This window comes from Setaria viridis, chromosome 5 (genome assembly GCF_005286985.2).
Source record: "Setaria viridis chromosome 5, Setaria_viridis_v4.0, whole genome shotgun sequence".
Classification (NCBI taxonomy): Eukaryota; Viridiplantae; Streptophyta; class Magnoliopsida; order Poales; family Poaceae; genus Setaria; species Setaria viridis.
The window spans coordinates 11848917-11864252 of NC_048267.2; the positions used below are offsets into that span (position 1 = coordinate 11848917).

The window sequence follows — 15336 nt, forward strand, 5'->3', positions numbered from 1 at the left end:
AACCGAAGCCGTGCTCGTCAGGCGGATCCTGCTACTGCCAGCTCCTCTCCGCCACGCCTAGTCTGAATCTCACTCTGCTCAGTGCTCCTCCATCGATCTCACCATCCACTCCCAATCTCCCATCCTCTCTAGTTGCTGTTCTTCAGTTCCATCACCAGAATCTACAAATTTTTGACAACGCTAGTTTCATCCCTCAATCCACTGTCATATACCAGTTCCTCCAAAAGCTTAGCAAGTCCAAGAAGAAATACAAGAGATACCAAATGGTAACTGCATTGAACAGAATCCATCCTTTGTCTGACATAATCACCCGTGCAAAATACCGTACAGCACTATTTTAGATTCTCCAACCATTTTACATTCGTTTTCAAAAAGAAAAAAAACATTTTACATGGACGAGACGAAGGACCAGTTGACGAACATGAAGCAGATGCAGTGCGCGCCGCTGTCGTCGTCGAGCACCTTCCACGCCAGCGCCTTGTCGTACGACACAGGCCGGCCGAGGCCCGACACGCACAGCCCGCCGGGGATGCACGCGAACCCCTGCTCCATCACGCCGGGGAGCTCCGCGCACAGGTTCTTCCTCCCCTGGTCGTCGAACACCTTCTCCAGGGTGATGTCTTGCAGCGCCACCAGCGTCGTCTCCAGCATGTCGAGCCCCGACTGGTTCGCGAACGTGAACACCGGCATGGCCTGCATCATCGAAGACGTGTTAGTCCTTCCTTAGTCGAGAGGAGAGCAATCCGTCGAAGCAAATTTCAGATGTGGTGGAGCAAAACCTTTAACGAGCAGCAGAGTATAGCACTGGCATGATTCCAAAGGGCTTTTAGCCCAGCTTCACAGCCACCGGCGTCAGCAGATTTGATCAGCTCAGCCCCAAAATGAAATCTGCACGAGCAAGCAGCATCAGCACAAATTGAAGCGTTCAAATCTATGCATTTACAAGCACAAACCACAGACCTGTAACTCTGGCAAATCCATCTGGAGAGCGTGGCCGCCTCCGGACTAGCCGTCGCGGCGGCGGCAGGGGCGTGGCCGACGCCGACGCCGACCTGGGGGACGAGGCGCGAGGACGAGAGCGCCAGCGCGATCCTCTGAACCGACGCGATGATGCTGCGCATGTACTGCCTCGCCATGGTCGCCACGCTCTCTTGCAGGTGGCTCTCGAACGCGAACTGGAACGCGATCGTCATGACGGCCTTGGAGCCGGCGCATGCAGCGTTCCCGGAGCCGCCGACGGGCATCCTGCTCCGGGGCGTCCCGACCTCGAGGGTGGAGGCGAGGTCCAGCGTGCAGTTGGGGCTAGATGTGTCCTGGCAGAAGAATGCAGCAGGGTAAGCCAATCAAGCGGAGTTCATTGATTGGTGGTTGAAGCCGAAATGGTACTGCCTTTTTTGGGTGTTGTATACTTACAAGAGGAGAGTCGATGGGGATGATGCGGAAACCGGATGGCAGCAGTGGGGAGTCATCGCTGAATGATGCGTCTATGGGTGCAAAGATGAGCTCTGAACATGTGCCTACGGTGTTCTCGTCTACACCATTGTACATCTGCCAATCCGGTATAGAACACATTTTTACAAAGAAGCGCGAGTGTTGCAAAGTTCAATCAGGGAGATCAAGCTTTATGACTCAGGATATCTTGTTCAAGGTCAAATTAGAGTCAATCACAAAAGATGTAAAAGTGGATCTGAAAGTTACCTGCAACAGGAACAGATCGCGATGCATCAGTGCATCCTGGTAGGTACTGGCATTTCCTAATTTGATGACTTCCAGGAACTGAGATAAGAAACAACAGATCAAGCATTAAGAACAAGAACTTTGTTAAATTGGGTAGGGAGTATTGCGGTTCAAAGTAGAATAGGAGCTTACTTCTTCAGGGTCAAATGTGTGGGCTAAAGGAAGTATGACCTGACCACCAAATCCTCCAAGGCGAGACATAGGCAAGTTGCAGAAATTAGGTTTCATTGCGGAAGCAAAGAATGCATCTAAATTACTGTCAGCCCACTGCGACCGCTGTTCCCTCATAAAACGTAGTAGCGCTGGCGGAGAAACATCCTAACAAACAGTAATGCAGTTGTTGTAGAAAAATCAAAATTGGAATATCCTTATAGTTCGGAAGGAAAAACAATATCTTAACTGCAAGATGAAGCTAACCTGCAGCAGCATCGATGCCTTTGCACAGAGAACACTGCTACTGACTATGGGAAGTCCATTATTGAAAGTTGCATTGCAGTTGATCACTTTACTCGGGGATGAGTTAACTGAGATACAAACATCGTCAACTCCATCGCTTTCAATCACAGACCATCCATCATCAGCAAGCCCATTGAGAGCTTCATTGAAACCTCTGAAAAAGTGAAAAAAAAGGTAACCGTTACTAAAGAAGATTCATGACAAGAGCCATCAGCAATCCGATGTTCCAGTCAAGAACCCAACCTGGTGAGCTTTTGGCTCAGAGCCCGTAAAGCAGCAGGTTGCCGTCCCCATCCAGTTATTACAGAATGGTTATCTTCATGTGCAACCTGCCTAAGGTAGCACAAAGCCTATATTATAAAAGAATAATTAGTCCATAATTTGATCTGCTATTTACAAGAGCAGCAAGAAAGATTATAGTTCATGGTTCTGTACCGCCATAGATATCTTCTGGGCAACCATTGCAGAGGATTCATAAAGTGGACGCACTACTTCAGGCACACTCCAAGGCTGAGAACACATGAGTAGCTTAAATTTCTGCAACAGATGAACTTAACTAGGCAACTGCTATTAGTTTAATTTTTTTTAACCGTGTTACCTCTAAGTTCATATGATCAACTATGTGTATGATACTGCCTCCACCATCACTAGGCCGGATCAAGAACCCACTAGGAAGCATCTCACCCCTGATAAAAGGCTGGACAAGAGGCATGCTTGGGCCACCTTGCTTGCTACTGAGCGACCTTTCACACACCTTAAGAGCGAAAAAAAGTCAAGCAGCTGGAAGATGGATACGTACACATGTACGCACTAATTGCATATGTCTCTGTAATATGATGCTCAGAAACTCACCACTAAACTTCCGTCATCAAGAATGGAGGTGTACCGCAGCAACCAGAAGTCGCGAGCTGGTGCCAGTGTCGTGGGGGCATAGAGCTAAAGACGCCACACAAAATAAATAAATTGAAGAACATGATATTATCTAAGAACGAATTTTATCCTCTTCCAGTTAATAAATTTTGAAGAAGCAATTCGTACCTGCATGTAGAGAAGCTCAATCGTGCCATTGTTACCGGCAGGCAGAACATTCACCACTTCCATGGACCGGCAATCGCGTAGCCACAACGGTAGATCCTTGAGGATTTCAGCAACCTGAATAGAGACAGCTCCACACTGAGTTACACATACTCAGCTACAAAGGGAGATGCAGGGAAGTGAAGCAAATAAAGACGCTTACTTTCGCAGGCTCCATGCCCACGAGGCCGCAAGCTCGCGCGGCGACACCCGCGCAACCATGCGAGATGGCAATGATTCCAATGGAATCCGGACCAGGCTGCAGGTGACCATGGAAAGAAAGGCTGAGCAAAATCTCAAACTCAAAGCAAGAAGAAGAAACTAGCAAGAAGTAATTCAGAGGTAAGTAACCAACCTTCATCCCAGGCATCTGGATCCACTCGACGGCGGTCCCGGTGGCCTTGGACAGAAACTCCGTCAATGTCTCCTCCGCTATAGACATCAACCTGCACAGACATCGCAATCGCATACAGGTTGCAAGGTAGGCCAAAGCATGGCAAAGGCAAAAGGAGCACGGGCTTGCAAGCCAAAGGCTAGTTGAGCGAGCCAAAGAAAGAATCGCGTACCCGGCAGGGCTCGCGTCGCGCGGCTGAGCCTGCGGTTGCGCCGCCGCCGCCGCGACGTTCTGCTGGCCGCCGCTGGTGACGACCGACTCGCAGCTCGTGTCCGTCGTCGCCAAGCCCGCCTGCAACGGAGGGTTTGTTGGTTGGTTCGCAGTGGGTGGGAAGAGGAGGTGGTGAGGCATAATCGGAGAGTGAAGAGGGGCACGTACGCTCTGCGTCTGCTGGCGGTAGTAGCCGTTCTCGTAGACGAGCTGCGAGACCTGCTTCTGCAGGCGGTCGTTCTCCTCCATGAGCAGCTTGTTCATGGCCGTCAGCTTCCGGTTCAGCGCCTGCAGCCGCGACGACTCCTTCCGCTGCTTCTCCCGGCACCTTCCATGGCGACATGATAATATTTCGTATCAGGAACAATATATAGATCGATGGCGTCATCGATCCATCGCCATGAACGAACTAATCAATTTAATTACCTGCGGTTCTGGAACCAGACTTTGATCTGCTTGGGGTCGACGTTGGCGAGCACGGGGCAGTCGCGGACGAGCTGCTGGCGGCGCAGCGAGCTCGGCTTGGGGCACTCGTAGTAGAGCCGCTCCAGCGCCTCCACCTGCTCCGGCGTGTACCGCACGTACTTGCTCGCGTCCATGGCCGCCGCCGCCGCCTCCTTCGCCGTCACCATAGACACAAATTCTCCCTAGCACAGCTAGCTCCCCGGTCACGTACACGGCCCCGCCGGCCGCCGCAATGCCACGCCAAGAACTCAGGCACCCACCCCAACTAACCTCCTAGTCGTCCTATTAGCTAGCTCACCAACGTCTTTGCTAGAGCTATGGCGGGAGTAGAGCTTGGTAGCTTGCTAGCACTACTTGTGCTCAGAATAGTAGTCAGCTCTATCTAGTAGGTAGCCCCCGTGCGCTGGTCGTGGCACGCAAGCATTGGGGACGTGAGGTCAAGTTGGGAGCGTGTGTGGAAGAAGCAGGGAAGAAGGACGGTGCATGTGTCTGGGGCGTTGGTAGGAGTAGAAGAATGGCATGGGGTCATGGGCGGAGGGGGCGAGAGGCCATGGCCGGAGCACCGGTGCCGCTGCTTTCCTCTACCGCCCCGACATCGGCTGCAAGCACGAGGAGGATTGGTGTGCTTTTGGAAGCGGGCCGGACGGAGCTGGGGGGCTTCGCTTCGCTTCGCAGTTCGCAAGATCGAGCAGCTGCTTCGCCTTCTTTAAACGAGACGGCTGGGGAATGAATCGGCCGTGGAGCCCCGCTGCGGCTTCCGCCAATAATTTTCTCGAAAACGATGGTTCCGTGCTGCCTCCTACAACTTCAATTCTGCCGCCTGTAGGACTCTACAATTTTTTTTAAGTAATATTCGCCGAAAGCAACAATTTTTAAGTACGTGTTAATCTTTTTACTCGCCACTTCAGGTAGTTTTAAATTGCTTCATAAGACCCATTCAGAACGCAGCAATTTCACAAGAAACCATTTGAACCTTACAGCATTTTCCTTTTAAAATAATCATATGTATCCTGGAATTAAACGTAAATTCAGATAGCGGTGTTTGGACTAACTGAAGGGATCAGAGTTGAAGTGGATTTTTGGTTAGGGTTCACGCATGACAGATTAGCGAAGCGGCGAGCTGGTTTAGCACAAATAATTGAGAGCTTTCTGCACATGCTTTAGGAGAGATTCGAAGCCTTTTCTTTTCTTTTCCATTTCTTTGTTTTTCTATCGGTAGAATACAACCTGCATCTTTTCCTTTTCCCGTCACGCCGATAGAGAGAGAAGAGGAGAGAGAGGAGGGAACAAAATAAAAATAAAAATTCAGCAGCAGTGCTTAAAGGAATCCCTTTCCCTTTTTCTTTTAGCTCTCCTTTTAATATTTTTACCAGCGTTGTACTCAAGACATTCCCCCCTTACCTGACTCAGGGCGTGAATTCTCGATCCCCTAAAGATATTCCCCCCCATAGAATTTCGTGAATTCGACAATATCATATTGCCTCCTTGCACGAGCTACCCCTGAATTGACCGACGTCTTCTGTACACACACACACACACATAATACACAACTGAATTTTCTACTGTCTAAAAAAACTAAATTTTATATTACCGTTTCATAGCACGAATAATGAACTGTTTAATCATGGCTTTGTGCTGCTGATTAAGCACTTACTCTTATTTTAAATTTTAATTGTGATTTTACGAACAAACTAAGCTAGCTCAGTTGATTAGGTTCCTCATGGTAGTCTGTTAGTGGCACCGGGTTTTAAACGATTTTTTTTAAAAAAAGAAAAAAACAACTGAAAAATTGCAAACAGACCAAAGCACCCATCCCTCTTCTCCTTTCTCCCCGTGACCATTCAACGTGCCCGAACCCTCGCGCCACAGCTCAACGGCAAGAGTGATCGGGAGACCTGGGGAAGACCAGAGGATGTTCCTCGAGATTGGAGACTCTGCTGTTCTTTGCCTTGGATTTTTGAAAGGCACGAGGGGGGAGGCAGAGGCAGGTTAAAATACATCGGGTCGGGTTGCGCGGACGCAGAAGACCCGGGTGGGTGAAAGACTGAAAGCGGATTTTTCTCGGCATTTGGAGCCCGATTAAAGGACCCACCCGCCATGCAGATCCACCGCATCGCCACGCCGCCTCGGTAGAAATCCGCCCAGGCTTCTTTTCACTGACACCCAAACTACTGCCCGGCTTGGTGATTCACTTTCACAGTTTCACCTGCACAGCAGCACAGGGTGTTCGAGCGTGTCCATTCAGAGGTGTTTGGAAACACCCGCTAAAGTTTAGCACCTATCAAATCGGATATTTAGATGCCAATTAGAAGTATTAAATATATGCTAATTACAAAACTAATTGTACAGATGGAGTCTACTTGAGGAGATGAATCTATTAAGCCTAATTAGTCCATGATTTGACAATGTGATGCTACAGTAACCATTTGCTACATCCGATGTGACACTGCTAAAGTTTAGCACTAATATCCAAACACTCCCTAAGTATCCAAACACTAAAGGGGTGTTTGGATATGAGGTGCTAAACTTTAGCAGGGTCACATCGGATATTCGGATGCTAATCAGAAGAACTAGAAATGAGCTAATTACAAAACTAATTGCACAGATGGAGTCTAATTCGCAAGATGAATCTATTAAGACTAATTAATCCATCATTAGCAAATGCTTACTGTAGCACCACATTGTCAAATCATGGACTAATTAGGCTTAATAGATTTGTCTTGCAAATTAGACTCCATCTGTGTAATTAGTTTTATAATTAGACTATATTTAATACTTCTAATTAGTATCACACATCCGATGTGACATGTCCTAAAATTTAGCGGGGTATCCAAACACCCTTAGGGGCTGTTTGGGAGGCATAGGCTAAACTTTAGCCCCTGTCACATCGGATGTTTGAACACTAATTAGGAGTATTAAACATAGACTAATTACAAAACTAATTACACAAACTCTAGGCTAAATCACGAGACGAATCTATTAAGCCTAATTAGTCCATGATTTGACAATGTAGTGCTACAATAACCATTCACTAATGATGGATTAATTAGGCTTAATAGATTCATCTCACGCCTTGGAGTTCTGCTATTAGTTTTATAATTAGCTCATGTTTAGTCCTCCTAATTAGGATCCGAACATTCGATGTGACAGGGCTAAACTTTAATCTCTGCTATCCAAACACCCCCTTAAGCTCCCTCAAGCTCACATTGCCGACATCTCCATTATGAAGTGATTTGAGGAACACCCCCTTAAGCTCCCTCAAGCTCACATTGCCGACATCTCCATTATGAAGTGATTTGAGGAGTACACTGTACATTTTCCTGAAACGGACGTGATGTTTTCGTCTGTGGCACACGTGTGACATTATTTTGTAGGAAGCACGGCCCCTCCAGCATGGATCATGGATGCATGAAGATACAGAAGAATTTCATTATGAGCATGCGATTCTTTTTTTTTCCTTTGGGTATTGCATGATTCAGTGCTTGTTTTCGGCGGTTAGCTTCCTGGCCCCTCCAATACATGGGAACAGCTTAGCTTGTTGTGGCAGGCACTCGGTCACTCACTCAGGTTATGATTCTATTTCTTTTATTTGCAACTCCTGTGGCTATGATTCTAAGCCATCATTAATGTCTTTCCAAGAGTTTTTCTTAAAAAAGCTATTCTGCTGCTGGTATATCCTTTCATAAACCAAACTAATCAGTGTAAGGAACATGTATTCCATAGCTGGAAACAAAACCAAGATTCTTACAAAAAGAAAGCAACATTCTACTGGCTAAATTTCACTGGCCACCCCCCATCATATATTCATATGCAGTGCGAATATGCCCTAAATTGTTTCCCCCTTTTTGTTAGCACTCAGATCGGCGGAAAAATACAATTCTTTCGCAGCAATAAGTGTCCCTAATGATTATAATCGTCTCTAGAATTCTCGACTTAAAAAGCACTAGACATTTCTGTTTGAATCTAACAGAAAACGAATTGACAGTCATTTATTATTTTCCACCTGAACAAGTATACTTCACAATGATGAGGTATTGGTACTAGAAATACGACAACAGCATACCTACCCTACATGGTCGATCGAGCTTGGACCCTGGAAGGAGGAAAGTTGCAGGCTATCAGCCTGACAGCTGCCAGCCAACCCACTATTCAATACTGGTCCACATGGCACTTGCCAAGACCACACTTTCTCTCATATCAAAACTCAAAAAGGGATCCTCCATGTTTTTCTTTTCTGTGAGCAGGGGAGATACTCTACGCTTGCAAACATAAGAAATTGCAAAAGCTGGGCAAAGCTAAAAAGCTAGGGCTTGTCCTATCCCACTACCAACCACTTACCTGGGTCTGACGTGTCATGGCCTGGATATGCACACCTTTTGTGTTATTCTAAACCAATCACCTATCCAACCCAACCCTCCCAATTTGGCCTCCCAAGATTTGCTACACCACCCCATGGTGACCTTATCAAGGGACCCCACATGTTGAACATCCAACTAACCTAGCTTTTGCACAGTATTATTCTAAGTCCCCAACACATCACCAATCCCTCCTTTTACTGGGCAATCAAGCATTCAGACCTTCTTAACAATAGCACCAAAATCAGACTTTTCCTACACTTGATAATGGTGGCGGCCAAATCAAATGCTTTGGGTTTTTAATTAGGGTTATCAGAGAGCACTAGGCATATTTAAGGTGTAAATCAGCAAGGAAAAGCATCAGGCATGGAAGATAATGAAATGGAATGGAGGGGAGCCAGGGAGACCTACCGTGCAGGCCACTAACGAAAAGGCAGGGAGCCGAACAAATTCCGGGGCACCCCTGCTCAGTGGAAATGAACGGTGTCTGAATTGACTGCTGCTGCAGTGACAAAACATAGTCGGCAAATCATTACAGAAAATCTCTGCAGGGCAGTGAAAATTCCATAATTCAGTAGATGACTGATGGTAACTTGCAATTCGTGTTTTCCACCACAAAACAAGGCCTTGATTAAAAGGGCATAAGCAAGCCACAAGCCTCAAGATACCCTGAAGTGATTGCTGCCATACAGATGTCCGGTTCAACGACAAAAAGGGAAATGTCCCCCATCCTTTTGAGACATCTGGGATAGATGATGGATCCTGTGACAGGATGTATTTGATTAACAGGTGTTTCATAGACGGTGAAGTGAAAAGGACGGTGAAAGTCATCTCTGACTGACTTACAGGTAGATAGGTATTCAATCAATCGTCTGTCAAGATCAAAATGCTGGCAAAGAAGTTTCTGCAAGAAATACACAAGCACAGTATTAACCATCTTGCGCAAAAAGCGATACCACAAAGTAGGAACACATCAGCAAGACTTGATATAATCGAGGGTTTCATGCTGGGCTTGAGAATGACTCAATAGCTAACTGAAGAATCAGGAGTTCTATCATTGGCGCGTCAATAACTTGATCACATCAGTACTTTGATTGAAGTACAGAGCCAGATAATTAACCCAGACGTTCTATCAAAACTAAAATGAAAGTGTAACTGGAGTGTCAGACTGTATTTCTTCTTGTCTTCTTGCACACAATTCTTTAGGTAGGCCATATTTCATAACTTCACTTTCACCCATTTCTTTTGTGTTTCCTTAAGCCCCACCATCCAAACTAGCTTATCTCCCTGCTACCTTTTCTATTACAGGATCATGGTTATCTGTTATCCGTTAATTAAAATAACAAGCCGCATCAATAATATACTACTACAAAATGGATATGTACTTCAAGAGAATATATGAAAACAATATGTTTAAAGTTATGCATATAGTTGCATAAACAGTAGAGTAGCATTAAGCTCCTTATTGAAGGACATGTTGATCAAAATGACAGAATTCCAGAGCTGTGTAAAATTTTCCGAACCATAAGAACAAGAAGTGACGAGAATAAGTAAATAACCTTGGTAACTTTTGGCACAAATACTTTTGATTCACTTGTGACTTCCGGAAACCGAGCAACTTCAGTCGCCTTGTCAAACAATATGTAAGTGGGAAGATGATCTGTTCAATGAAATCCAACAGATGGAAAATGACTAAGAAAGTGCTCAGTGCATAAAGTGAAGAGTTAATGTAGCACATACGACTGGAACGCAAGCACTCTCCAAACGAACAGATAACAGTAAACAACAAAGCTGACAAGTGAACCAAAAAAATTACCCCACATGGATATGCCAAACTTTGCTGCAGCATTTGGAAAATGGCCGAGGTCAATTATTCCAAAAGAGATGTTCTTGTTGGAGTATCTGCATTAATATAATGTCAAATGCAATTACTAGAACATATGAACTGTGCTATATTCAGGACAAAAGGAAGGTATTGAATAATGTATTAAACTAATTTGCAGATATTGACTAGGAAGCATGACAGTAAAATAGTATATTTCTTTCTCAAATACTAAATCGTGTATTTCTTTCTAAAATACTAAATAGTGTATTTCAAGGGCAACTAATGGTTAGTGGCATGTTTTTTCCTCGAACTAGCAATAAAACTGCCCACCCATTTTAATAAGCAATATGTGATCCAATTACATTCAAGAAATGAACAAACAATGACCACATGGCCCCTGGACAAAAGGAAAACACGTCAATAAAGTAAGAACCACAACCCGTGAGGTAAGTCTCAAGCCAACAAATGGTTAGTGGCATGTGACTGCAAGAAAGGATGACGTGGAAGATTTAATGCTTCCAGTTGACTCTCAAACTCTCATCACACAAGGAGATTTTGCTGTAGAATCTCAGTACTACCATACAGCAAAGAATAATGTAAACTCCACAAGGAAATGGACAACCAGAAAATTCAAAGAACACTTACATATTAGAGAGTTCAGGCAGAACACTGCTTGCTTGTATACATGTTGCTGAAAACGAAGTTCGGAATTCAACCTGTTTACATTAAAATAGCAATATTCAGTCATTTACAGAAGACTCTCCACTGCTTATTTGCTGGGGCTGTAAGTGTTTAAGGTGATCAGATATCTATGCTATGGCTGTCAAAAGAACAAAAAAATATTTTTAATCATAGGTACTAAATTTATATAGCAAACAGTTGTATTTTCAAATTCAGTTGCGCGTGCACATTGACTCAAGGAATTCAACTGATTGCCATCATTCTATATGAAATTCTTCCAAGGATCCTCCTCACTTTATAAGGTGAGAGCGACGCATCTGTACTATTGTAGGTACCTACAAGCTACAAGTCTTGAGCAAAAAACAAAGCAGGAAGAATTTTGCCGATGAACGGAAGTGGTGAGATAGTGATTAATATATGAGAAACATGTAAAAAGGGGTACCAGCCAAAATTGTAACTATAGCTACCTACAGGCTACAAGTCCTGAACAAATAACAAAGCAGGAAGAAATTTGCTGGTGAATGAAAGTGGAGAGATGATAAGTTAATAACATTAGATGAGAAGCATGTAAACAAATTACCAGCCAAAATCGCGATGTTGGCTCTTCAGTTAGCAGACTTTCAAGTTGCAACGGGGTCAAGTGATTTGAATGGCCTAAGGGAAAAAGTAAAACAAAAAACAAAATCTCAGTTAACAGAAAACACAGCGTATTTGAAATTGGAGTAGAAAATGAAGGATGGAAGCAAATACTTCTGAACTAGGGAAAAAATATGGCAAGCTATTGATTTAACAGATAAAAGAATCTTTTTCGCTTTCATACTGTCATATATATTTCAGAGACTTTTAGATCAAAATAATATCTTAGAATAGATGTGTCATATATTATTACAAAGTTTATCCAACTATCAAAAAAAAACTAATACTCATAAAAATGTTAAACGAAAATAAATGCTCAAACGTAATTTCAATCATTAGTACACATGCTCGCTCTCTATTCAGCTGCACGTTTTATTTATAGTACCAAGGTTTGTGAATATTCATAATCCCATATTAAACTGAATTTATTTAGAACAATACAGTCTAGGGACTTCACATTAAAAACTGGTCAATCTAGTTGTGAACACATATGCCTTATCAATTGTACCCAAAGTTACAAAGAAGAAAGACACCATCGGCCAAAGTCCAGTCCAACCTCAATCTAGGACAGAGGACAGTGTTTCATTCAGTAAAGAGCCAGTTACCACCATTGTAAGCAATGCATTACTATGGCAGATTAGGTAACCAATTCAGGACTCCGAAATTCTTCCTTGTACTAGAAGTTCTCTGAGAAACTGGTAAATAAAATGCAGATTCAGTGATTGCCCCATGATCACTTTGCAACCTCTTACTGAATCAGATGTAAAACTTATACTGGTATTAAAGCTCATGGCCAGCCATTTAACCAATTGATTCCAGGTGGTTTAAGTCTCATGGAACAAATGAGCAAAATTTTGTTAAAAGAGCAAGTTGCAAATGACCATATCAAGGGTGCATAACAAGGATACAAACACAAATTAAAGTATAACATCCAATATTTACGAATACAGTTTTCAGCCATCAGAGAGTTACTTGATGTGAACACTCTAGTCAAATCCATAATTAATGTAGAATATGAATGTATAAAAAAATACCTAGGCCATCATAAGGTGGTTGTTGAGCTACAGCATATATAACTGCAGGAGAAAAGAAAATAAGCACAAGTTATGACAAGCTCAAAGTATAAACATTTGAAGGGGGAGAAAAAGTGAAGCAGTTGAAAACTAGATATTAGCAAGAGCATTGCAGACAAGAGGTGTCTCAAATGCTGTCAAGCAATTCTTGTATTTACATGGCATAAACTGGGCGCATAATACTATACAGTTGTAATCTCAGAACCTAACAGCAGAATATTGATAAGCCTAAAGCTGAGGAAATCGGGAAAAGTAAGGAGTGTTAGACAGGCATTATGTGCTGTATGTGTGTGTGTGTGTTAGGCCTGAGCCCAGGCGCCTAGTGCCGGTCGGCCAGGATTGGTTCGAGAGATATGAGATCTTGATTGGTGTTATTTCTATAAACCTCAAGATCTCCTCACTCCTATATATATGTACACATATCCCTCTATCAATCTAATCTACTATTCCATGCAATCTTGATTGCTTTTAAGGAGGAGCAATAAGCTAATCTGCATCCAGCACGTCCCATACTAGCTATAAGAAGGCTGTATTATTGCACCTTCTACTTTCTGGTATGCCTAGCTTAAGGGCTCATATAACAAAATCATACACTTCATATTGTGTGGCAGTAATTGACTAACTGCAAAACCAGTCTACCGACAGTGCTGTTGTACAGCAATCGGTTCAGAAGGAAATCCATAGCTTCAATATAAACAGTTTGACATGTGTATTAGATGATTAAGACAGCATACATTCCCCAAAGGAGACATCATAGGCATGAACTTGATAGATCCAGAATTCCAGTTATTCAGGACAAGATTGTAGTGCCTATGGTCTAAAAGATTCAAATTCAGATATGCTGGCTAAGGGTAATAATAGCTACATAGATCAATAAATATCATCTGTGATTCTGTGATAAACTAAACATACCAACAAATCCCAGAAAGTAGCCAAGGGTCAACCAATAGTTGATAACCAAAGTAACTGCCAACAATAAGCCCTACAGCACATGGGGAAAAGAGGGCAAGGAATCAGATAGTGAATTCAGCACCATTAACTGCAGTAATGGACCGGAATACTACAGTAACTGATTTTATTAAAGAAAACAACAAGCAAAGATTTATTTCATATGGGGTCAATGATCAATGGATACGAAACCAGGATCATCCCACTTTTAACACACCTTCGCGTAGAGCAGTGAATCAGCAAGGAATGTTTCCCATGTTTCCTCTTTCACGATCTGCCAAGCATTAACAGTTTAATTAGCAAAACAAGCATGTTCAGGAGCTTATACAGGATTCATCATCTCATATCAAGTAAAAGAATGTGCTCCCCTTTTCTTAGAAAGAAGTACAAAAATAAGAAAAAACTGCCTAGGCAAAATTATTTTCTTAGGAACCAAAGTGCAAGTTCAGCAATGAGCATTCCTATAACATGCAAATAATCCACTTCCACCAACAAAAAAGATAAGGTCCATGCAAGCCTCTTTACATATTTGCAATATGAGGAAGTATCCCACAATGAATAGTACAGCATTGTCTCTCACATCACAACCTGCAATGGTACAACTTTTATTGGCCACGTTTTCTTCAAATTTAGCACACCAAGTTCAGCACCTCAGGTTGCAGGTTAACAGATTTAAATACACAACATGTTGCCCCATTTAACATAATGCATATGAAGACACACATAACGCATTGTAATCCACGTTTGAATCACAGGGCAATTCCATCTCCCCATCTAGTGATCTCCTATGACCATCAAATTCCCATTGAGAACAGGGAAGTTTACACATATCCCCACCAATTTCATCACTAAATCCCAGCGCAGTACTCAGAAAATAAGTTTACACAGAAATCTTAGCTGGCATTAACCATCGCACCTTCACTACGAAGAGGACGAGGAACACGAGCACTGCCTGGATCTCCTGCAAAAACAAGCACACCAACAACGATTCGCATGAGCCAGCACAGCTTAATCAGCAACCAAATGACACGATCCGGATCGAGCACTCGGGGATCTCTGAAGCTTACCCGGCGGAGGAGGCGGTCGTGGAGCTCCCCTCCGTCGTCGGCGGAGAGCGCCGCGCTGCGGGCCGCGAAGTAAGAGAAGAAGGCGAGGAGGTGGAGGAAGTAGTAGGGCTCTGAGATGGCCGAGTCGAGCCACGGGAACGGGTGGTTCTGCCGCGCCGCCGCGCCGCTCGCCGCCGGCGCCGACGCCTCCGTCGCCGTCGCAACCTCCATTTTTTTCGAGCGAACGGCTTCTCTGACACTCCACGAAACGGGTCTAGGCCTCCGTTTGAAGTTTAAACCCGACAACAAATACGCCTCCGCCGCAAGCTCGCGTATTTCTTTTCTACGCCTTTTGCGTCGGATACCAACTCCACACTCCGACTTGTGGGCCCTACTAAGTTCTGGGTCCACATGTTGGTAAAACAAGCGCTCTGCT

General features: G+C 44.0%; 2 protein-coding genes across 3 annotated transcripts; both read right to left on the bottom strand.

The window, feature by feature from the left end:
* Positions 1 to 257: 257 nt before the first annotated feature.
* LOC117857377 (homeobox-leucine zipper protein HOX29) lies at positions 258 to 9239 on the bottom strand. 2 transcript variants are annotated; one of them, XM_034740014.2, is made up of 17 exons: positions 9103 to 9239; positions 4298 to 6614; positions 3834 to 4199; positions 3623 to 3713; positions 3431 to 3526; positions 3232 to 3345; positions 3046 to 3129; positions 2792 to 2947; positions 2629 to 2703; positions 2437 to 2543; positions 2155 to 2347; positions 1870 to 2055; positions 1699 to 1776; positions 1414 to 1548; positions 961 to 1313; positions 780 to 888; positions 258 to 693 (listed from the first exon to the last, which is right to left on the bottom strand). In XM_034740014.2, the coding sequence occupies exons 2-17, from the start codon at positions 4501 to 4503 to the stop codon at positions 388 to 390; spliced, it is 2655 nt and encodes an 884-aa protein (XP_034595905.1). In that variant the 5' UTR covers positions 4504 to 6614; positions 9103 to 9239; the 3' UTR covers positions 258 to 387. The 2 variants fall into 2 exon arrangements, with proteins under 2 accessions (XP_034595905.1, XP_072150206.1); XM_072294105.1 differs by lacking the exon at positions 9103 to 9239 and having other exon boundaries at positions 3834 to 3952; positions 4040 to 4199; positions 4298 to 6879.
* Positions 9163 to 15181, bottom strand: LOC117857378 (uncharacterized). The gene is made up of 11 exons (XM_034740017.2): positions 14922 to 15181; positions 14771 to 14815; positions 14072 to 14128; positions 13819 to 13888; positions 12868 to 12909; positions 11778 to 11851; positions 11162 to 11232; positions 10508 to 10593; positions 10251 to 10351; positions 9538 to 9595; positions 9163 to 9453 (listed from the first exon to the last, which is right to left on the bottom strand). Coding segments are annotated over exons 1-11 (816 nt in total). The 5' UTR covers positions 15132 to 15181; the 3' UTR covers positions 9163 to 9451.
* Positions 15182 to 15336: the final 155 nt, after the last annotated feature.